The sequence below is a fragment of the Trifolium pratense genome, linkage group LG7 (assembly GCF_020283565.1).
Source record: "Trifolium pratense cultivar HEN17-A07 linkage group LG7, ARS_RC_1.1, whole genome shotgun sequence".
NCBI lineage: Eukaryota > Viridiplantae > Streptophyta > Magnoliopsida > Fabales > Fabaceae > Trifolium > Trifolium pratense.
Window position 1 is genome coordinate 7,214,408 of NC_060065.1, and position 24,351 is coordinate 7,238,758.

The 24,351-nt window shown below is 32.9% G+C and overlaps 5 protein-coding genes across 10 annotated transcripts; 3 read left to right on the top strand and 2 right to left on the bottom strand.

Annotated features, from left to right (window-relative positions):
• The first annotated feature begins 2,067 nt into the window (after positions 1-2,067).
• LOC123894254 (endo-1,4-beta-xylanase 1-like) lies at positions 2,068-6,399 on the top strand. Of its 6 annotated transcripts, none has more exons than XM_045944198.1 (6): positions 2,068-2,347; positions 2,482-2,543; positions 3,222-3,577; positions 4,072-4,249; positions 4,362-4,898; positions 5,122-6,399. In XM_045944198.1, the coding sequence occupies exons 2-6, from the start codon at positions 2,496-2,498 to the stop codon at positions 6,229-6,231; spliced, it is 2,229 nt and encodes a 742-aa protein (XP_045800154.1). In that variant the 5' UTR covers positions 2,068-2,347; positions 2,482-2,495; the 3' UTR covers positions 6,232-6,399. The 6 variants fall into 6 exon arrangements, with proteins under 6 accessions (XP_045800154.1, XP_045800155.1, XP_045800156.1 ...); XM_045944199.1 differs by having other exon boundaries at positions 2,103-2,347; positions 2,479-2,543; XM_045944200.1 differs by having other exon boundaries at positions 2,270-2,335; positions 2,479-2,543.
• Positions 6,400-10,410: 4,011 nt separating this feature from the next.
• LOC123894261 (homeobox-leucine zipper protein HAT9-like) lies at positions 10,411-12,464 on the bottom strand. The gene is made up of 3 exons (XM_045944211.1): positions 12,046-12,464; positions 11,502-11,581; positions 10,411-11,015 (listed from the first exon to the last, which is right to left on the bottom strand). The coding sequence occupies exons 1-3, from the start codon at positions 12,394-12,396 to the stop codon at positions 10,694-10,696; spliced, it is 753 nt and encodes a 250-aa protein (XP_045800167.1). The 5' UTR covers positions 12,397-12,464; the 3' UTR covers positions 10,411-10,693.
• Positions 12,465-15,572: 3,108 nt separating this feature from the next.
• LOC123895761 lies at positions 15,573-17,404 on the top strand. Its single transcript, XM_045946251.1, has 4 exons — positions 15,573-16,460; positions 16,605-16,810; positions 16,895-17,345; positions 17,390-17,404. The coding sequence occupies exons 1-4, from the start codon at positions 15,573-15,575 to the stop codon at positions 17,402-17,404; spliced, it is 1,560 nt and encodes a 519-aa protein (XP_045802207.1).
• A 351-nt stretch (positions 17,405-17,755) lies between these two features.
• Positions 17,756-18,349, top strand: LOC123895762. Its single transcript, XM_045946252.1, has one exon. The coding sequence runs from the start codon at positions 17,756-17,758 to the stop codon at positions 18,347-18,349; it is 594 nt and encodes a 197-aa protein (XP_045802208.1).
• A 389-nt stretch (positions 18,350-18,738) lies between these two features.
• Positions 18,739-22,955, bottom strand: LOC123895763 (protein MAIN-LIKE 1-like). The gene is made up of 4 exons (XM_045946253.1): positions 22,940-22,955; positions 20,688-20,908; positions 19,664-20,341; positions 18,739-19,455 (listed from the first exon to the last, which is right to left on the bottom strand). Exons 1-4 carry the CDS (start codon positions 22,953-22,955, stop codon positions 18,739-18,741), a joined length of 1,632 nt encoding a protein of 543 aa, XP_045802209.1.
• Positions 22,956-24,351: the final 1,396 nt, after the last annotated feature.

Genomic DNA, 24,351 nt, shown 5'->3' on the forward strand with positions numbered 1-24,351 from the left:
AAACCCGGTGGAACATTTCCGAAAGATAGAACCTGGTAACAAAAACAACGAAATTCATGATTTTAACTTACAGGGAGATATAACCTGGTAGGAAAGCACATATTAGGGGGCGGTACACTTTAGCCTATCGGATTTTATCTCCTAGTAATGTATCGCCAGGTTTTAACTCCTGGTAATGTATCTCCTAGCTTTTTTTTTTTTTTTTTTTTTTGAATTTTTGGGAGGGCTCTGAGTAATAAGGGAGGCAGGGACGAAAAGCAAGTTTCAGAAAGAAAAATTTATTCTATGTCAACATTTTGGTTTGGGCTTATATTAGCCCGTTCTTTCACTCCGCTGTAAACCGAGAAGATAATTTTAACTCATACCCCACGAATTGCTATAAGCCTATAATTCACATTTTTTATAATAACTCAATTTTGTCTCAACAATTTTAGAAATAATTTTTTTCTTTGTCAGTTTTAGAGATTTTTAAAAAAAATGAAAGCTACTTTTTGGTTTTTTACCATCATAAAAAACTTTTTTTTTTTTAAATTGTGAAGCTAGGGCCGGTCTAAGGGTAAGGCCTACAAGACAATCGCCTTAAACCTTCAAAATATTTAAAAAATTACATAATAAAAATCCTCGTATTCTTTTTTTTTTTTTTTGGTAAAAAGACCCTCATCTTCTACTATTTTTAAAACTAAATTAATATAATCATATCTAAAATGAATATTTTCCCAAAAAAGATTAAATCAATTCATTGACTTTCTTATCCAAGGGTAAGGCCTACAAGACAATCGCCTTAAACCTTCAAAATATTTAAAAAATTACATAATAAAAATCCTCGTATTATTATTATTTTTTTGTTGGTAAAAAGACCCTCATCTTGTACTATTTTTAAAACTAAATTAATATAATCATATCTAAAATCAATATTTTCCCAAAAAAGATAATCAATTAAAAAAAAATATGAAACAAAATTATTTTAATTTAATAAATATTTTTGTATTTTAAAAGGTATGAAAAATAACATTTAAACAAAAATTTAATCATTTTATTAAAATAGTTTTATGAACTTTAAAAAGCCTCATTCTTAAATCCGCCTTAGGCCTCCTAATACGTTGGGTTGGTCCTGTGTGAAGCTCCTATACCTAGATTCTTTAATTTAAAAAAAATTGGATTCTAGAAAAGCTATTATGATTAGCTTTTCATTTTTGTGTTAAAAATGATTATTATTTTTTTTTAAAATTCATAACAAACACTATTAAAATGATAATTTCTTAAAAAAAAATCTAAAACAAATGCACACAAGCGAATGTCAAGATCGTGGAACAAAGAAACCATGGAATGCTTCATTCTTCATTCTCCCTACGTTCATATCTCTCACCTGTTTGTGCTTGATCACAAACATTTAGGTAAAATGCCGCTATACACATGTTTCTCTTTCACTCTCTTCCCTCTCATGAAAACGTTAATTTAGTTATGCCATCTTAATCACCATTAACGGAATAATTATTATTCATATTCATATACCTTACCATAACACAATGCTATAGTATTTTGTTAGCTACCAAGACTCCTGTAAATTAGCGTCTCGTTAGCTACCAAGTCGTACTCACGAGACTAATTCAATTATATTTACCTCAAATGGATTATTTGTATAACTTATAATTTTTTTTTTTTGAAAAGGAACTTGTAAAAACTTAATGATAATGTGGTAGCATTTACTAGTTTCGTAAAAGTTTTGTAAAGCACATAAAGATGGTGCTAAGCTATTTCTAGTAAGCATTTACTCTCAAGCTTGGTTATTCTGCATTTTGGTGCATATGATTAATACACCTTAGCTATTGCGAAACTTGTGATCCAAGCTTCATAGAAATCACTATTTTTGATAGTGTTAAATTAAGATTTTATAGCATTCTTTCTCAATTTGTGAACCTTAGGCTTCCATTCCAATTCAAGCATTGCTTATCTTATCTGCAATGCAAAGCAATAGGGGAAAAAAACTAATACACAAAGGCACCGTCTTCCTTTTTATTTTTTTCCCTATTTTTATAGAGATTACTTAAAAGGATCTTTGATTATAATGTTATGAAATTGATCTGATCATGTTGTTTGAACAGTTTATCCTGACATAGGAAAACTTTTGGAAAAAAAAGCTAATGGCTTTTCAACAATGGTGCTCTTGTTTATTGGTTAGGCTTGGTTGGTCCCACTGTTTTTCTTAGCTTTCACTTCTCAAATTTGCTGAGCCAATGTGTATATATGTTGAAGAGGTTCTAGTCCTTCTATTTCACAAGCAGAGTTTACAACTTTCACTTCCACTGTAAGCATAAGCATAATCATTCTTTACCTAGTACGTTCCTAGGTTTGTTTCTTTCTCTGCAAGAAAAGTGTCTTCACCATGCATGTTCTTTTTGTCATGGTTGTTTAATTATGAATTTATTTTTTCATGGTATTAATTGAAGGTATTTTGTTTGATTGTTGTATTGGTTTTAGAAGTCTGTTGAGAAACTATGGCAAACTCGGAGAAGGTCAATGCTGGAAACCTCTCAGGCTCAGAGGCATGCACTTCTATTATTCACTACTATTCAGTATTTAATTTGTTTATGTTTCTTTGCCTTATTTAATTTGTTAATAAGGGTACTGCATTTACCAAAATGAAATGAATTATGCATCTTTCTTGTCTGCGTTATGATAAGCCCGCGCCCTTTGGCTATCATAGGAAATAAAGCGTTGGATTTGATCGTAGGAAATAATTCATATAGAACTTGATTATTAGCTGAAGTCCTTGGAAATATAAGATGGAATTAGTCTTCTTTGTACATACATATTAAACTATGAATGATTCATTATAAAATATTACTGGTGTCTTTTAATCCATGTAACTAATTAGTATCTTAATTCATGTAACTAATTAGTATCTTAACTCTTTGAATATTGTTAATTATAGAATTGACCTGCTTCAAAACTGGTGATATTCTACAGCATGATAAAGTTGAACATAATGTAATTAATTATGCACTTTAAAATAATGTTACATCTTGGTGGTATTCTACAACAAGATAATGTCTAATATAATTTATGAACATCAAGCTCATAACTTGTGTAGTAGCTATCGCTTCTTCAATTGCTAGATCAAAATAGCTATAAATATGTGTCAGTTTCACTTCTCTCATTGTTTCATGGCATCTTTAAATTTTTTTACTCATAAGTTTTGATGCATTTCCCCCTTGTTTCAGAAGACAACAAACACAGTATGTGTTTCTACTGACGACGAAAACATCATTCTAAATCCTCAGTTTGAGGATGGCCTTAATAATTGGACTGGAAGAGGCTGCAAGATTGCATTACATGATTCCATTGCAGATGGTAAAATCCTTCCAAAATCCGGGAAATTCTTTGCATCTGCAACCGAACGTACACAAAGTTGGAACGGAATTCAGCAAGAGATCACTGGACGAGTGCAGCGCAAGTTTGTGTACGAAGTCACTGCTTTAGTTCGGATATTTGGCAACAATGTCACTATTTCTGATGTACGCGCTACATTGTATGTTCAAAAGCCAGATTTCCGAGAGCAGTATATAGGCATTGCCAAGTTAGTATCTCTATCTCATTTCTTTGATTTACCAGGGTATACATAGAATAATGATATGACTCTTGCGGTTATTTTCATTCTAATATTAATAAAAGAAAGACTAAATTGCATTTTTGCCCCCCTAACTTTCACAAACTTGCAATTTTAGCCCCTTAATTTTCAAAATAGAAATTTTGGCCCACTAACTTTCATGAACTTACAATTTTGGCCTCCTGACCAAGTCAACGCACATGTGTCAAGTGACTCACATGCCACGTTAGCATGTCTTGCCTCGTGGACAATGACTCAAATGCCATGGCAGCATGACTTGCCACATATGCTGACATGGTGTAGTAGTAGGGACCAAAATCGCAAATTTGTAAAAGTTAGGGGGCGAAAAGGAAACTTGGTGTAGTAGTTTATGATTATGTTCTTTCAAAATCATGAATAATTAATATTAGAGTCCTCCCTTAACATATGTTTAAATTGCTGAACATAGCTTGTGTTTACTAAAGTGTGCAGGCAACAGATAAAGATTGGGCTCAAATTCAGGGAAAATTCCTTCTAAATGATTCTCCCTCAAAAGTAATTGTTTATTTAGAAGGCCCTCCTGCAGGCACTGACATTCTTCTAAATACTTTGGTTATAAAACATGCAGCTAAAACACCGCCGTCATCACCCCCGGATTTTAAGGTTAGCCTTTCATCATTGTTAAAATTTAAACTTAAATGTTTCTTTGATGCGCTTTTGTTGTATGGCCAATTATGTATGTTTCAAGCACTTGAAGATTGTTATTGTTTTGCAGAATGTTGCTTTTGGTGTTAATATAATTGAGAATAGTAATCTGGATAATGGTATCAATGGTTGGTCTCCTCTTGGTAATTGTACTTTGAGCGTTGGAACTGGTTCACCGCGTGTAATTCCGCCAATGGCAAGAGACTCTCTCGGTCCTCATGAATCCCTGAGTGGACGCTACATTCTTGTAACTAACCGCACACAAACATATATGGGTCCTTCTCAGACAATTACTGAGAAATTGACACTCTATTTAACTTATCAAGTATCTGCTTGGGTCCGGATTAGTTCCGGATCACATGGGCCTCAGAATGTGGGTATTGCTCTTAGTGTTGATGGCCAGTGGGTCAATGGAGGGCAAACCGAAGTTGCTGACAGAAGATGGCATGAAATCGGTGGTTCGTTTAGAATTGAAAAACAGCCATCTAATGTTTTTGTTTATATCCAAGGTCCTGTTTCTGGTGTTGACTTAATGGTTGCTGGACTTCAAATTTTTCCTGTCGATAGGCAGGCGAGGTTTAGATATTTAAGGGAGCAGACAGACAAGGTAACATACACGATAACATCTAGGTTTAGTCGATATCATAACACAATTCTAAAGTTAAATCACACTATTCATTTTATTATATCTATCGGTCTATTTGTCTGTCTGTCTGTCTATCCGTCTATTTATTTGTCTATCTGTTATGCATGGATAAGAAACATGATATTTTACATGGTAGTTTTTTTCTGTTTCTCATTTCGAACATTTCTCATTTGCTGCATTGCAGATCCGTAAGCAAGATGTTACGTTAAAATTTTCTGGGCTGGACACAAGCGAGTATACCTTTGTGAAAGTTAGACAAATACAGAATGATTTTCCAATTGGATCATGCATCAATAGAACAAATATTGACAACGAAGATTTTGTTGATTTCTTTGTGCAACATTTTAACTGGGCTGTATTCGGTAACGAGTTGAAGTGGTATTGGACTGAGCCACAACAAGGTAACTTGAACTACAAGGATGCTGATGATATGTTAGACTTATGTGAGAAGTACAAGATAGACATTCGCGGACATTGTATCTTCTGGGAAGTGGATGGCAATGTGCAGCAATGGATCAAATCACTGAATAAAAATGATTTATCGGCAGCTGTCCAAAACCGCTTAACTGGTTTATTGACTCGCTACAAAGGCAAGTTCAAGCACTATGATGTTAACAATGAAATGTTGCATGGTTCGTTTTATCAGAACATACTAGGTAAAGATATAAGGCCAAACATGTTCAAGACTGCACACCAACTAGATCCATCTGCTACGTTATTTGTGAATGATTATCATGTCGAAGATGGATGCGACACAAATTCATCTCCAGAAAAATACACACAACAGATTCTTGATTTGCAAGATCAAGGTGCTCCGGTTGGGGGAATTGGAATTCAAGGTCACATTGATAGTCCTATTGGACCTATTGTTTGTTCAGCGCTCGATAAGTTGGCTTCTCTCGGTCTACCAATCTGGTTTACCGAGCTTGATGTGTCTTCCACTAATGAATATATTAGAGGCGATGATTTGGAAGTTATGTTGCGCGAAGCTATGGCACACCCTGCCGTAGATGGTGTAATGCTATGGGGATTTTGGGAATTATTTATGAGTCGCGACAATTCACATTTGGTGAATGCCGAAGGTGAAATCAATGAAGCTGGCAGAAGATTTCTTGATCTTAAAGAAGAGTGGTTATCTCAAACTCATGGTCATGTTGATGAGCAAGGAGAATTCAGCTTTAGAGGATTCAGTGGTTTGTACAATGTGGAACTTGTTACCTTTGAAAAGGAAATTTCTAAGACATTTTTTGTTGATAAGAGTGACTCTTCAGGGGTGATATCAATTGACTTGTAAGCCTAAGGAACTATATTATGTGGTTGATATGACATGCATTTGTGATTATAATCAATTTTTTTTATGTGGTTTGATGAAAATACTAAGTTTGTTATGTAATGTAAAGATTGTTGGACTTTGCTATTTTGGAAAAGAAATAAAATAATATTTGTTTGTTTGTTTGTTATATATAGTTGTTTTTTGTTTCAAAAGAATAAAGGTGATGATGATCTCAAAGCTAGGGATAGCTTCAGCAAATTAAGTCAGTCTTGTATTTGTACTTACAAAATGTTTATAAGCAGCCTAAATTAAAGGTTGAATACTTCAGAAGAGGAAAGGTGGCCTTAAATTAATGACTTGAATTTAAGGTAAATAATGATTTTGGTCTAATAAAAATGAGTGAAACATGTTTTTAGTTCATGCAATCATTTTTAAGATTTATCTTCAAAAAATTTATCCTCTATTTTTAGTTTGTGATATTATCACTCACTATATGGCATAGTAACATAGCGTATGTTTAGTATTATAGTGGATATGCTAGAATCACGGTGATTCACCGTAATTTCTTAGAAGCTACTCTCTATAACTTTTGACAAATCACGTAATTCACCGTCATTCTGACATATTTAGTGTTAGGTGAGATTATGGTGCCACATGTTTAGTTTTTTTTTAATCCTTTACTTTGGGTCTAGTTTTTATCTTTATTGTTAACCATTCTCACAAAATATATCTTTGTCATCAAGGACTACACCTTTTTTTCATAGTTCAAAGATAATAAAATCCTCAAAAATTATTAAACACATTTAATTTAATTCAATGATTCACAAAAGTAGAGCATTTGCTTCTAGAGAATAGAGATGATGACAATATATTGATAAGGTCTCAATTGGTATTATAGTACTTATCTCCACAACCATATTTTGAAAGAGAAAAAATCAATATCTAGTCATACCAATACCTTGCAAGATTATATCTAGGTGATATATATATGTCTTTTTTCTTTCACGAACATTTTATCCCATTAAATTTTCTTGATAAAGTTTTTAGTGAAGCAAATGCTAGTTATGTGCTGTTTGTGAGTTTTGGCCTAATCTTTCCATTCTTGTAAATTTCTTCTTTTTTTTTTCTAATGTAAATTTTAAAAGGCACCTTTGCCTTTTATTAAAAAAAATGTATGAAACTGAAGTTTATCAATGATTTGTAGTGTGTTTTGAAGAATGTTTCCACTTAATATATACTATATTCATAGTACCTTATAACATCTTCAATAAGGGTATCTAAGAGAGTTTCATAGACTAATGATACGGTATCTTATTTTTTTTATCATTGGAGTTCCATGACGTATCATCAATTTAATATTATTATTAGCTTCCATATATGTCAAAATATTATCATTGACATTCAATGACCAGATCTTCTTTTTCTATTTTAACTATAGGAAGGTTTTATTTCTTGTTGCCTTTCATTTGATAAATTTTCATTCAATTTTGTTTCTTTAACAACATTGCAGAAAAGATTTTTTTTCGTTGTAGTTGGATGTTAATTTGATGATATTTCATATTATTCTATATATTACACAATTTTTATTTGTTTTGTTCTCAAGTCATATTTTATTTATTTTCTATCAAATAGATCATAATATGTATAATAATAAAAATTAATTATTATATTTTTCATTATATATTTCCCGTCATATTTATGCATTTTTCACCATTTTTTATTTATTGTCATGTATTTCTCATTATATTTAATTATTAATTAATTTATCTACGTATTTATTAAATTATTTTTATTTTTATTAGACAAAATAAAAAAAAATATATATATATATATAGGTCACTTGTTATTAATGTATGATACTCAAAAGTGGTATCACCATTGGAGCAAAATATATATGAGTTGCATAAATATTACGTGACATTGTAGGGACCACTTGTTATTAATATATGATACTCAAAGTGGTATCATCATTGGAGATACTCTTAGTAGCTAGTTTTAAATGATTAAAAAAAAAAGACAGCAGTATGTTTAGAGCATTTACAATTAATATTGTTTTTTAAAATAAAAGTGAAAAGTATATAAATTAAATTCTAAAAATTAACTCTTAAAATATTCTTTCGGTGACGAGTCTCGAACCGAGTTTCTTAAGGTTGAAGAACAAATCATCAACCAAGTGACCTCTCGAAAAATAGATGCACATGTAAAAGTTGCACTATCCATTGTATTATGTATACAAATTAAAAACTATTTATATGTGAGTTAGGCCGAAATTGTTAGGTCAGACGTCGTGACCCGAATTTGAACCTGGGATCTCACAATTATATGTGAGTTTAATTTCACTAGATTACCACTTTATCTAAAAAAAAAATATATTCATTCAAGATAATTTAGATGAGATCATGTGAGTCTTTCTAGCTTAATTAAAGTTTTGTGTTCAGTTTTAACTTGTGCGTGCAGTAACGTTAAAATTTTTGGGGAGAATTTGACACCTACATAAATACCACAAAATACGCGAGGTTTGTCTCTACGGTTACACGCAAAAGATTCCTTAAACCTTGGCTAATTAGGATGGATGCTTTACGTAAGCGTGGTTTGGTTGTGCGCAAACGTGGAAAGATTACCTAATTCTTATTGTCATCAACCATACATACATTCCTCTATAATCATCAACTTGTTTGTTGCATCCAATCCAATGGAAATAACGCGTAAGTTGTTTTTTTATTATCATTGCCAAGTATTTTCCTTATAGACCTATCTCATTGGGTCTACGACGCCGACACATGCAAACGATTGGTGCACATCAGAAATTCGATAATGATTGATCATGAACAATTGATCAAGACTAATACTCTATCTTAATATGATTATAATAACAATATTTTTTTGCAAATTGCAACTAATCATAAACTTTCCAAGGCAATATCCCACTACGAAAAACAAAATAGGGACTAATCTTGATGATAATTTTAAATTTGTCTTTTGTACGTGCTGATTTAATCACTTTTACTCAATCCAGCTTTATTCATTTATGTAATTTATAGGTAACAAAAGCATGCTTGATGAAAGTTTCTAATAGTTAAAGAACCATTTTTAACAAGAATGTTACATAATACTATACTATATTGCACTTAGAAAAGATCATGCGTGTCATAAGCCTAATATGTGTCGTGTATTAAGTGGCATTCCTCTTTTCTTTTTTGAAAAAATTAGAGTGAGAAGATGAAGATGATATTCTAATTCTAATTCAAGACAAATAATTAACTTATCTCAACTCTATTGATAATATGATTCAAGTAATTGACTTGTCCCATGCACAAACATACTGTTTTTTTTTTTTTTTTAACCCTGTAGTTCATTTATATAGTTGGATTCATTGTACAAAAAATGAGCCAGGTCGAACCAACTTATTTCAAAACTAGCTAGTAGCAATTAGTTTGCCTCTTGGTACACATATGTATATGCAATTAGTACACATATATGCATATACAAGAAATTTTTAAAATTCATGATACGATACGACTTAGATATCTTAATAATAATAAAAATTATATACATGCTTAGATGCATTGATGCATTGATCATTCTTCGTTAATATATAATTATAATATCACAATTTACAAAAATAAAATAGTACTAAGTGATCAAAACACAAAGTGTAGATCTTTAGCCTAATCATAGTAATAAAATAGTACTCAGTGATCAAAACACAAAGTGTAGATTTTTTGTCTAAATCATAGTATGTTTTAATCTCTACGTTAGCATCACTAAAATAATTCAAAATAAATCTTGTCGAATGTTAAATGATCAAGTGTCTTCTACCTCATTATCATCATCCATAAAAATTATGACTACTAAGTTTGATTAATAAAGTGTCAGCTCGACCAATTCAAGAAGCCCATTCTAATTTGTTTGTAATGATAGGTGAACACTTACTTTTTGTACACCTACGTACGACACTTGATTATTAGTCACGTTTAAAAATGTAATTAATTCATTCAAGAAGATAGTTAAATGAAAGCTTACATCCAAAATTGTGGTTAATCATCTGTATACAATAACCATGATTTTCAATATGAATTGAATTAACTATCTATTGAAATTATTAACCTAAAAGTATGAAAAAGTAGCTCTCCATAATTTATTTATTTTTCAAATGATTGTAGATGGTTTTGGCGATTAAAGGTTTATAATACATTAAAATGAAATGAAGAACTATTTACAATTTTATTTTTTTGATAATAAACTTGTACATGAACAATTTATAAACATAATTGGCTATGTATCATCAGGTGCACCACATAATTAAGTAGTACGTGATGATCATAAAACTCGATCAATCCGATTCTAAATCGACCGGCTATCATTTTCTTACATGATATTATATTTGTAATTATCTATAAATTAGTACTCTAGATATCATTAATAAAGCAAAATTATCTGAAAATGAAACTGTATTTACTATTCAACCTCCCTCCCTAGCTAGCTAGCTAGCAATAGTTGCAGAAGATTGTGTGAACGTATAATTACTATTTGTATAGAAGTGAATTTGGGCCTTTGGGCTAAGAAGCAAAGCGGTGGTGTGAGATGGGCCATTGTCATCGTGGCGGCCGGGGCAAATTTTCTTACACGAAGGGCAAACCGTAAGACCGGCTACCGGAAGCGGTTTATAATTAAATTGTTCTGCCGGTGTTTTCATCGATTTCAGCTCTTTCAATTCCTCTTCCAACATCTTGTTCTCTTCTGTTAGAGTTTCGTAACATTTCTTCAGTTCTTCGCAGTCCACTTCCGTTTGTTTCAATTTTGTCCTGCATATTCATAACAATTCCGTTATTAGATGACATAACAAACAATCGAGAAGAAACAAAAAACTAGAATATTCAAAAACCGTATAAATATATTGTATTTGTGTCAAGATTCAGGTTCTCCCGAATGATCTATCATTTTGGTAAAACTCATTAATCAGTTAAGTCTAATAACTTGATTGAATTGATCTATAATATTTAGTATATTATTTAAGTATATTATATATATGGTCAAAAGATTTATCAATTATGAGAATAAATATTAATATTACAATTATAGATTTAAATTATGATCAATTTTTTTTTTCATAAATTTAAATTAAATGACATGTTCCTAATTTTTTTTCTTCACTACTTGCATGATGTTTTTGCAAATAAAATGAGAAAAAATGTTTCTTACATGTTATAATTAAGATTATTAGAGGATATATATAAATTAAGAAGAGAATGAAAAAGAATAAAGAAACATGTATATTACAAGTTTACAACCTTGCCCTCCTGTTCTGAAACCACACCTCCACTTGTCTCGTACGAAGATTCAGCTTGGTTGCCAATTCTTGCTTTTGCTTCTGATCAAAATGTCAAAGGAAAATGAGAAAAAGCTAGATAAAGGCAACCATTATAGAATTATAGAAATTAAACCAAAAATTCATGATCGATAACAAAAATTCAAAATCATATTAAATACTACTATACTAGTATCCACTAATTATAACTAATTAATTTGTTCAAAACATAAAACATGATGCAGGAGAGCTGAAACCACTTGATGACAGAAGTGACTTCCGAACCAGATTAGATTAGACGATCCAGTATGGCCTGAGTACAGGTGGTGACAAAAATGATAATCATGATCACGAATTAAGAATTTGAAAATACCGTCCCCATAAATATAGTTCAGTCGGATCAATGTTGTATATAATATGCACGGATCAACGTTTGAACTCTGGTCCTCCCATTATTCACCTTAAATCTAAAATTCTAACCATTACACTACTTTGAAAAGGAAAACTAAGAATTTGAAAATATATACCGTATTGAGGGTAGAATGGTCTTTGAAAGTGTCCTCCAATACTGCTGATTGTTCTTTGGTGAGCCTAAGTTTCTTCCTATTGGAGTTACCATTTTCATCAACATCATCATGATGCACTTGTTCACTATTGATGAAATCATGATCTCTCTCCCTCTTGATGCTATTACACGAGTTAGAAAATGAAGACACTTGCACGCTAGTAGAATTAGAGGCATGTTGATGGAAATAAACATATTCATCATCCGGTTCAATCTTTGTAGTAGCTACTTGATCAATATTAATATTTTGAGGGGATCCTACTCCTAACGTAAGACCAAGAGAGATATGATCAAAATTACTCATGGTGTTCATGAGAATGTTGGATAATTAATTTTTTTAGGCAGTGTATTAATTGCTTGTGTGTGGTCTTATGTAAATCATATATATAATGAGCAAAAAGAAGGTGTGGTGTGTGAGTGTGGTGGTAGATGAGATGACCAAAGAATACAGAATCGTACGTGGGGTTGGGGGGTACGAATATCATTTATGATTGGGTGGGGGCTCCTTTATCTATTTATTAAGCAAACAAAATTAGATAAATTAATGTATTACATGTTCTAGAAACTAGAATTTAATCAAAATGACTTTCACACTTGTAAAACAAATTATCAACAATGCTTATATATACCTAATTTATATTGCATAAGCTGTTTGCATAAGCTTAAAAATAAGCTAATCCAGTGGTGTTGACTTGGGTCCTTGGATTATGCTCCTCTCAAGGTCTCAGGTTCGATTCCCACTGGTGCCAATTTCGGTGGGCTAAGTCCATACAGAGCAAAAAAACTCTGGCTTTAAATGGGGCCCCCGCAAATGGGCGGTGAGATTGATCCCCTTGGATTAGTCGGTCCTAAGGCCGGATACCAAGTTTTCAAAAAAAAAAAAAAAAAAACTAATCCAAATAGGCCTAAATGTTAGTAAATTTAAAATAAAAATACAAGCTTACATATTTCTTTTTTTTTTTTTACTAAAAATGAAAGATATAGTATCTACAAAAAATATTCCTATTCTCGAATATTGAAAATCTCATCACTATGGGTTGACCAGTGACCACTGTAATCTCTTCTCCCCTAAGCTATGAAAAAAATATTCCCGTGCTCGAATATTGCAAACCGTTTTAATACATATGTATCCTTATCCTTCATTCATAAACCTAAAAAGTATTAGTGTTTCTTAACATTTTAATTTGTAAGACACACATGTATTTATGTTAATTTTCCCACCCTTAATCTTTGTGCTTATAATAACTACTTAATTTGCTGTATCATGATGGGAACCAAATACACTTTGTATGTGTCCTTTTACCAAATTCATTTGTTTAATTATTTGCATTTCCCACCAATCACAAGTTGCTTGAGATCAAAGTCAACTTTGGATTAGTGATTTGATTTTAATTATCTCTCAAGGATTAGAAAGAGACAGCCATTACACATAATTTTGAGATCAAGAAACTTCACACCTATAATTAACTTTTTATATGATAAATTAAAAAAGTAATGTGTATAGTAGTTGAATTAATCATGAGTAAAAAAAAAAGTACTAGGTGGTAGGACATTATTTTGATATGAATCACCACGAATCACTCAATTCAAAGAATCATTATTGGGCAATTGAAATTGAAGTGACGAGTAACACTAAATTATGTGAACTTTTTTCACTTTTTATTGTGTGTAGAATTAAAATTTTATAAAATAAAATGGGTTTCGTAAAACTTTAGGACTTTTCAAACAGTAAGTAATTAGGTAAACCAGGAATCTCTAAACAGACAAGCCTCTTGCCCCACTAGATATTGACTTGAGCATAGTGAAATTTTCCACTATAGTATTATTAATCCTTTGATTTCCACGAGAATGAGACTTTGGTATTCATCAGCGTTCGGCCGCGAAATAAGTAAAATCTACTAAAAAATTGTTTTTATTAAAAATTGAACTCAAATTCTTTCGAATGGTTCATTCTAGAAGAAACTCTAACCACTTTACTGTTTTAGCCGAAGTATTAAATCATTGAAATATATTAGGTGCATGTTTTTGGTATCACGATTGTTCATCGTGATTCGACAACCCCAAGGACACATGTTAAAGAAATAAATTTAGAAAGTATATATTGAAATTAGTGCATTTTATCTCTCAAACATTAAATTTTTTGTATCATTAAATATATAATTTATATATTAAAGTATCTTAACATGTGACTTTATAAGACACGCGTTAATAACAACTTAACATGACTCATTAACTAAAATCAAATATCAATTCTCACATTAATTTAAGGATGGATTTCCTATGCATAGCATTGATGCTGGTTCCTATAATTAAATTTCATCCGCTAGAAATCTTTGTTCCGAGTCGCTAGCTAGCCAAGCAAGTTGGTGAAGAGAGTAAAAGGCATGGACACAATGATTCCTTTTATTTAGTTGTTTATCTATCACACATGGCAATCAACAAGCGGTGCCACGTAGACATGTGCAAGACAAAGAGTAGGTGGACTAAACAATAATTTGGTATGATTGGGTATTTGATTCTATAGGAAGATTATGATCATGATTATGTAGCGTAGAAGTTGGCAATGATGCAGGAGATGGAGGAAGAGACAAAGTGTTCGAGATAAGGTATTTTTCAAATTTTTAGATTTTTTTTTTTTTTTTAGTTATGTATAGTAGTGGTCGTTGAATTGAGATAAATCAAACTTCCCAGTTTCAATTTCGAGCACATTTTCTAATGACCGATCATTTTTGATTCGAGATCGGGAGTTAGAGTCGATTTAGTGGCAACTTTTGAGGCTGGGTTGATGTCTTATGGTGGCCTGAAATCTAAGGGGTGTCTTTCTGATTTTGAAATTAGGAGGTGGGCCTCTTTTAGGTGGTGTTTATTTTGATGTTTATTTTGGCATTTCGCATATATACGGCGCCCTGTAGTTACTTTTATACCTGTACTTGGTTAATAATATATTTACCGTTAAAAAAAAAAATTCGAGCACATTTATATACTTAATAATTAGAACTTAAGTAATGTGGTGCTCCAAATAATTTTAAGATCCACCCTTACGTCTGGCGTGAGTTTGAGTCAAATTCTCACATTGCAATTCTTAACCCGTCTTTGATACCATGTTAAGAAAAAAAAAACTTCCAGTTTATTACCGGAACACTTTTCAAAATCGTTCCGGTATTACAATTTTCCAGAAACGGTTGTGTGTATACCGGAACACTTTTATAAGTGTTCCGGTATACAAAAGGTGTTCCGGTAATAACAAAGCGTTCCGGTAAGCATAAACGTGTTTTGTTGAATACCGGAACACTTTTCAAAGTATTCCGGTATACAAAAAAGTTTTCCGGTATACAACCAAGTGTTCCGCTATACAAAAAAGTGTTTCGGTAATTACATATGTGTTCCGGTGTGTTGAACAAGTTGTAAAAAGTGGTCCGGTACATTAAAAGTGTTCCGGTATAGCATAGCAGTTTTATTAATTTTTTTTTTAATTTTTTTTAAACAGATATGGCTCAAATCGGGAATACAAGTCAAATATTAGTAGATACTACAGATGTTTTTACAACTGATCAAAAATTTGCTACACCGGATGCTGTTCTCACATGGGCTCGAGATGTTGGAGATGCCAACAAAGTCAGTATTATCATTACTCGGTCAGATAAAAAGAACGGAATAAGAGGTAGAAATGACAAGTTGATTTTAGGTTGTGATAAAGGTGGAATGTATGACTCTTCAGAAAGTTCCACGACAACTGCATCGAAAAAATGTAACTGTCCATTTAAAATTAGAGCTGCACCTTCAACAGATGGTTCAGGATGGAAAGTTCAGGTTATTCATGGAGTTCACAACCACGGGCTACCTGACCAATATCATGGTCATCCTCGCAAGGCACGTTTAACCGCCGATGAAAACAAACGTGTTCAAGATTTGACAAAGCGTAAAGTAGCACCAAGACACATTGTTTTAGATTTGAAAGATCAAAATCCAGAGTCTGTTGTTGATGCCACACTTGTATATAGGAAAAGACACATGATGCAAATACAGGAAAGAGGCTCCAGAACAGAGCTGCAACAATTGCTGCAGTTGTTAGATGATGGAAAATATGTCAGCTGGAATAGAAGAAAAGATGATGGCTCCGATGTTTTGAGTGATATTTTATGGGCGCATCCAGATTCAATCAAGTTGTTGAACTTGTTTCCCATTGTTTTGGTTATGGACTGCACATACAAAACTAATAAATATAGACAGTCACTTCTTGAAATTACTGGCATAACGTCAACTAACATGACATTTGCTGTTGGATTTGCTTACATGGAATCTGAGAAGACTGACAATTATCATTGGGCGTTAGGTAAGTTGAAGAAATTGATTACTAAGCAAGATATATTTCCTAGAGTAATTTTGACTGATAGGGAGTTTGCTTTGATGAATGCAATTAAAGATATATTTCCACATACTACTAATATGCTTTGTACGTGGCACATAATCAAAAAAGTGAATGGGAGATGCACCATGCATATACCTAAGGATATGTGACAGAAGGTGAAAAATTTGTGGAGAGATGTTGTTGAAAGTCCGAATGAGGTGGAGTATCAGCAGCGGTTGAATGCGTTTCAGCAAGCATGTGTTAATTCAAGCAATTTTGTCGAATATGTCAATAACACCTGGTTGGCCCCTCACAAAGAACAATTTGTTGAAGCATGGACCAATCGAGTGATGCATTTAGGAAACACAACGACTAATAGGTATAATTTTTTTATTTTAAAATTGTAATTATATTTTTCTTTTTTCTGTGTTTAATTGACTATTGTTTGCAATTTGATATTTAGAGTTGAGTCTGCACATTGGAGACTGAAGCAAATGTTGGAACACAGCAAAGGAGACTTATGCAAGTGTTTGGAAGGCATGAATGACAACATAATACTAGAAGTTGACAAAATTAAGAAGTCTTTTCAAAAGAGTTTTTACTATGCAGAAAAGACACACAACAGTCCATTTTTTCAATATTTGAGAAACTTTGTCTCCAGGGCAGCTATGACACTAATTTCTGATGAGATGAAGAGAATTGACATTGTTGGAACAGATAAAAACTTGTGTGGTTGCAAACTTAGGTCAACATGTGAGTTACCTTGTGCTTGTGAATTGAGTGGATATACAACCAGCGGTGTACCGATACCATTAGATTCAGTTCACGGTCACTGGAAGAAATTAACTATGGAAGAACCATTGGAGGATGACACAGAGGATGGATATGAGTTGGACATGAGTAATGCAATGGAGGCAATATGGACTCGATTTCGGTCACTTGATATTGTTGGTAAAAGAGCGTTGAAGAGTAAAATGTTTGAACTTGCTTATCCAGCCTCAAGTTCATTGTGTCCACCACCTGAAAAAATAAAAACCAGAGGAGGAGTGAAGAACAAAGATAAAGGCAAAGCACCAAAGGGTTATGATGTGTACCGTGATCCATCATACTTTGAACATGTTGAAAGAGAATATGGTGATTCACAAGGTGACTAATTTATTTTTGTTATAATATAGTTATTGTTTATATTTTTATTTCTTATTTTTATATATTCAACTTATTTTTTTTCTACATAAATCAAGGTACATCAAAGAGGTCGCGTACACAACTATCTCAGCCATCTCAAGATCAACAAGCTCAACCATCTCAAAAGCAACTATCACAAATGTCTAAAAAATTGACATCTCAGAAGTATCTGGGGCAATTTCCTGATCATATACATCCACATATTGTTGACATTATTGAAGTGTTAGGAGATGGAAATTGTGGTTTTAGAGCTGTTGCATATTTACTTGGTTACACAGAGGAAGGTTGGTCCATCGTCCGCCGAGAGTTACATGAAGAGCTGACAAATAATAACAGTTTGTATGAGAAATTATTCAGACAAGGTTTACAGGGCGTTAGAGATTCGCTGGTAGCAAATAGATGGTTCACCGTACCTGCTATGGGTTACTTGGTAGCAAATAGGTATAATGTTATTTTAGTCACTTTGGGTAAACCTAGTCGGACCTTCTTTCCTATGATGACTTCATATTCCTCTTCAGCAAGGTTTTTTTGTATCGGTTTTGTCGGTGGAAATCATTGGGTGCCGGTAAACATGTCAAAGGGATTTCCGTTGCCCGAAGTTACAGCTGATTGGAAGAAATTTCGTTCACATGAGGCAACATCTTGGATGTCAAACTTAAACGGACGCCTACAATATTGGCAACTTCTAAATCCTCCGGTGAAACCTCCTAATGGTGTTATGTCTGTTGATTAATTTTTAATTTTATGTCAAACATTTAAATATTACTTATTTTCATGTAATGCAAAACTTCTCTTGAAGAGGTTTTGTTTAGAAACCCATTTGGCTTTGTTATGAATCATTGTGTTTGTAGTTATTGTTAGTATTATTTAATTGGATAAGTAATATTTGAATCATTGAAGAGGTACGTGATTAAAAGAATAATAATTACTAAATTTTATCCGATCATCATCATATTTTCAAAATATAGCATAAAAATATCAAGCAAGAAGCAACAAATGTCAATGGCATGCAAAGTAATATCCCTGTTTGTTAAAATGCCAAATCACTAGTGCTAATAATACAAGAAAATCACACACAAGAAAATCATCCAAATTAATAATACAACACGGAAAAAAAAAAGGTCATGGATGTTCACCACGAGCCACATCCAGTGCTAAAAAAAGATCTTCAAATCCCTCTTCATCTCTGTCGATATTTAAATGCGAGACAAACCTCTCCAACGCGGAACCAATCATACCTCTCCATCTTCGTTCGCGTTGGAGGTCATCTTCTGCTGGAGCTGGTGCATCTGCTTCCATCGGATCATCTTGTGGTGCCATATACTGTGGAACTGGCTGTGGTCCATCAACAGGGCGACATACTATAGGATGTGATACCATATAGTACCACGGCAAGTAATCAGCTGCAGCCTCAGCAGCATATGTCGCTGGACGTGTCGGCTGAACGATCCGATCAACAGCGATGTCATAACCGATCCAGTCACTATCAATAACATCAATGGCAGGAGCTGGAGGTGGTGGTGGTGGTATATACTGAACGTAGCCAAACTGCCTAATACATCTCTCAGGCAAGTAACGAACTACAGTGCAGCCACGCAGATATCCACTATACATACTCACCAGGTCAAAAGGAAGTGCAGCTCTATGGTCTTGAAACGGACGCCATATCACGTCATCCGGGGTCAATGCATCCAGTACTGGTCGATAAGCAGGAAGCTTCACATTCCCTTGCCTATACCTCCACCGCCTAGCTCGAGGTAAACTCGCACCAGGAATATCACAGTCAATACCAGACTCAGCCCGCCTTCCAAGGGTAGGGAAATACTCGTGAATCCAACACTGTTACAACCAAAATTTTCATTATTTCAATAAGCTGAAAAATAATAATGCATCACTTTTTACGGACAGTTACATATAGCAGCAACACACATAACATACTCATGAAATGAAAATAATTAAGAATAATAATTACTAAATTGTTACATAAAACATGAAATGAAAATTATCAAGAAAATAGTAGCTGAAAAATGAAACAGATATTAAATACCTGTAAAAGTGTCGCATACCCAGCGAGCCCCTTTGTGGTAAAGATAGAAGCATCATTCAAGGTGTCATATAATTCAACCAAGGCAATTGCACCCCAAGCAAATCTACCACATGTAGACAAAACCCTAAACATCGGTAGATATTTTGCATCCACGCGTGTAAAACTCTTGTCAGTGCAAATGGTACAGCCGACCAACAACAACAAATACGACCTAGCAGCACAATCATAATTCTCAACTTCACACTGCCTTATGTAGTTATCAAATAGCCATTGTTGAGAAAAATATCCACCTCGCTGCTTTCTTGTCTCTCTGGCCGCACACTGAAGACTGACACCCAACAATTCAGCTGCAAGTGCTGCAGCTTCTTCCTCTGTGAACGATGACGGTGTGTAAAAGTCACCCCTAATCGGAATATGCAACAAACAGGCAACATCATCTAGTGTAATTGTCATTTCACCGAATGGCATGTGAAATGACGATGTCTCAAGGTGCCATCTCTCAACAAATGCGGATATAAGATTCGGATCGACCTTGTTCAAACTGGTCCGCTCAAGTGATCTCAACCCAGATGCAGTCATCCAACCTTCAACATATCGTGGATGTTGATCAGGAACCCATTCGGCCAGTTTGCCACCGAGAGATGCTATCTTTAATTCAATTCTTGGTCCATGACGTTCCTACATTATATGAAAAGGATTGTAAATAAGTTTATCACAATTACAACTTTTTTGGTCATATTATGGGTGACAGAAACCAGAGAATAGCGTAGTAATTAAGTAAACAAAACAAAACAAATGCAATAAGGCAGCAAGTAAGTGAACAAAACAAATGCAATAGCTATTTATAAATAATACTAGGTTACGAGTGTTACCAAAACATTAAGTGAATTTTTTCATAATTTTTGACCTGAGATTCTTTCCCAAAACATTAAGTGAATTTTTTCATAACATTGATCATAAGATACATCCTACTGCTATACATTTCATTGAACTTTAATTAAAACTATAAATAAAAATTGATTACCTCGCCAAACCATACATGACGAGCAACGTGCTCATGATACCGTGTCAGAAGACTAGTATCAATCAGTCCTCCAGGCCACACCACAGGCTGCACCACAGGTGGCACCTCCGGCACAAGCTCCTCCTCCTGCTGATGCTCCTCCGCCTGGCGCCGTAGAAACTCTTCACGTCCGAGATCTTCGGAACGCCTAATTCTACCATCGCGTCCTCTGATACGCGCCACTGAAAATAGAAAACAACATTCATTAATAAAAAAATGCAAATATAGTTTAAAAATGCATACCGGAACACTTGGGTTTGAGTATTCCGGTATGCAAACAATAACAAGCGAAACAGATGAGAAATTTTAATACCGGAACACTTGAAAACAAGTGTTCCGGGTACTTACTCTCTCAAATTCCTCTTTCACAACACCAGAACACTTTTTTGAGATGTGAGTGGAAAATCAATTTTTTTTTACGGTTTTACTTTATATAGGAGGGCATTTTCGTCATTAAAAAATTTGTGTTGGGGTAGATGGAAGATTGTTGGGGTAGAAAAAAAAATTTCCCATGTTAAATGAGCTTGGATCAACCTTACGTCTAGCGTGGGCCTGAGCTCAATTCTCACATTTCAATCCTTAATCCAGCTCTGATATCATGTTAAATGAGTTTGGATCAATTCTGACACAATGTTAAATGATTTGCTTATCGTAAAAACTAGCTCGAATGGTGAGTATCTAAATACATTTATACACTTAACAGCCTGAAAATCTGAATAATGTGAGACTTTAAAAAACTTCAACAATCGAAACCAAAATTTATATTAAAATTTGAATCATCTAATCTCAATCTAATATCACTAATAAACTAATTGCGTGAAATCATCATAGCATAGAATCCAAATTTGTAATTTTGATATATGTATTATGTTCCACTTCCGGCCTTTAAGGCCAGTGTCCACTGGTGGGAATATGGGTTTATGCTCTATATGTTAGGCTTTTTCCAAGTCCACTCTTTTTCTTATCTTTTTTACACAATAGTCTATGTTAACAAAGACATCACTTTTGTCTGCATTTGGAATTGTAGTTAGGATTGATTTTGATTGTATTTTACGTAACCAATTTAGTGTATTATTGTCGTTCATCAGTTAGTATCTGGTTCCTTTCTCTTTTTGGAATCATTCTCTAATTCCTTCATCGAATAAAACAGGGACAAGTCAATGCAACTAGCAAGTACTTGATAGAAAACTTGAAAGAAATATCAACACAAATGAAGAACTATGTGTGAACTGAAAAAAGGTTCAATTAGTTCCACATTGGTTGGAACACACACATGAGTAGTGTTTTTATACTAGAAGGTCACTACCTGGGGTATGCCCCAAGGGGTACCTATTTTTGAAAATAGGGCACACCATGCTAAATATCACACATGCGCGCGTCGCCGCCTCTGTCCGGCTCGGCTTGAGTTTGGTGATATATTAATTTTTTTAATACCGTTTCAAATATTCTTATATAATTTGTTTTTATTAATTATTGGATAAATATTTCCAAATTATCAAGAGGTAGTGTAAGTCTCACCTATTATATATCATCATATGAAATTCTGAAGAGTATATTGAAAATGTTTGGCTTTTGTTTAAAAAAAAAAATGTTTGGCTTTTGGCCTTGAGTATGATACTAAGCACAATTCTTAATCCTGGCAAAAAAATATATATATTCATGTGCTTTTTGAGTTGGTAAGTTTGAGTACGAGATGTAGGCTATGGGCAATTGTTTGTGAATTGTGATTATGAGATGTAGGCAGATATTATCCTTTGTTTTTCGCCTGAGTCATATATACTAGTTTAGCTAAGTGAGAAATACCAAATTCAAATCAGACTCATGCATAATAAGTATTAACATTAATGCGGTTAACAATTGAATTAAGAAAATTCCGAAGTTCACTATAAAAAAGTTACTTTTTAGTGTCCTCGTAAATATAAATCAGTTGGTAGGAATATCATATTATATATGCAGAATAGAAGAAGTTGATATTTGAAATCGAAATTTTTCTCTTGTAATTCTTATCAAGGGGTGAATTCTCCACTTATTATAAATCAGTTGATGAATTTTTTTTAAAAAAAAAACACTTTGTCTCTTCAACAAAATTGTGTTTTTTTATTGGTGAATGATCTATAGTGTTGATAGCAGGCTTTACATTGGGCCATTAAAACAAATTATTAGATATCAGGCTTAACAATGAGGCTAAGAAGTATGAAATTTTCTCTTCCCACCTCCCGTGGTTTTCATTTTTGCCCTTGAATTTCGTAACATATTATTTGAATTTTTTTTGAATTTGAACTAGAAAAACTTCAAAAAAAAAAGCGTTTCTGAAGTTTTTATACAAGGGCAAAAATGAAAAAAAAATAGAAAAGAAACACAGGGGGTGGGAAGAGAAAATTTCAAGATGTACCCTACCTATTTGGGCTTATTCCTTGACAATGTCTGTAAAGGGGTTTAGGTAAAAAAAAAATCTATTGATTTGTGAAGCTGGAATATATATTCAAAGATATATATTATACTTGCTTTACTGTTTAAAAATAAAATTCAGAATAGCTTTCATTTAGGTGGGAAGAGAAAATTTCGATCCGTCTCTATGACGACAACTTGCGGGAGTTTATTGGAATCACATTTCCACAAGTATATTTTGAGTAAATAAAATACACGGCCAGAAACACGTCTCCTAATGCATTTTTATATATTTTAATGTATAGAGGCAGATTCAAATAGTTTCACATAAAAGAAGGAAAAATAAAACTCGTGAGTTTAACTCAGTTGGTATGAATATCGTGTTTTAGAGGCCGAGATCGAATCTTAGACATTCCACTTATCTATCTTAAGGGTGAAATTTCTAGCACTACGCTACCTAACAAAAAAAAAAAGGAAAATAATGACATTTTTTCCAAATTGAATAATGTCAAAAAACTCCCAATAAATTTGAGAAACGTAAGACATTAATATGATCTGAAGGGTAAAAAGATGTGGATTGACGTGGATTAACAATGGATCTTTTTGGATATGGACTGACAAGTGCCAACTATGATCGAGATGGGCTTCCTTTGTATTCATGTTTCTCATCTATCTATCCCCAAAGTGGTAGGTGGCAAATTCTCATTTTTAAATCAAACAACCTTATCACGTTTTATTATTTTTAAAAGGAAAAATGCGAATTTATATTACTTAAAAATAAAATAGAAACTATTTTTATTTTTTTATTTTTGTTGACGCAGAAACTATTTTTAAATGAGTGCTAACAAATCTGTCAAAAAAAAAAAGAGCGCTAGCAAAAAAAATGTTGACAAAAAGAATATTGTCTAACAAACTACATATATAGTAATGCTAATAGCGAAATTATTTAACAATTTTTATGAAAAAATTTGAGAGTGAAGGAATTATGCTCTAATTTAAAGCAAAAAATAACAGAAGTAATTATATTTACCTTTTAAAGAATTAATAAAAATAGATATACTTGAAGTCTTGAACCGCTAATTTATCCTACATTTGCCGTTTATTATCAATTTTTTTTAGTTTGCATATATACTAATAAAAATAGATATTATATTTTACATTTTGTCAAAAAGAAAAACAGATATCATATTTTACCTATTTATTTTAAGTATGATTTTTTCTTTTGATAAAAAGTATG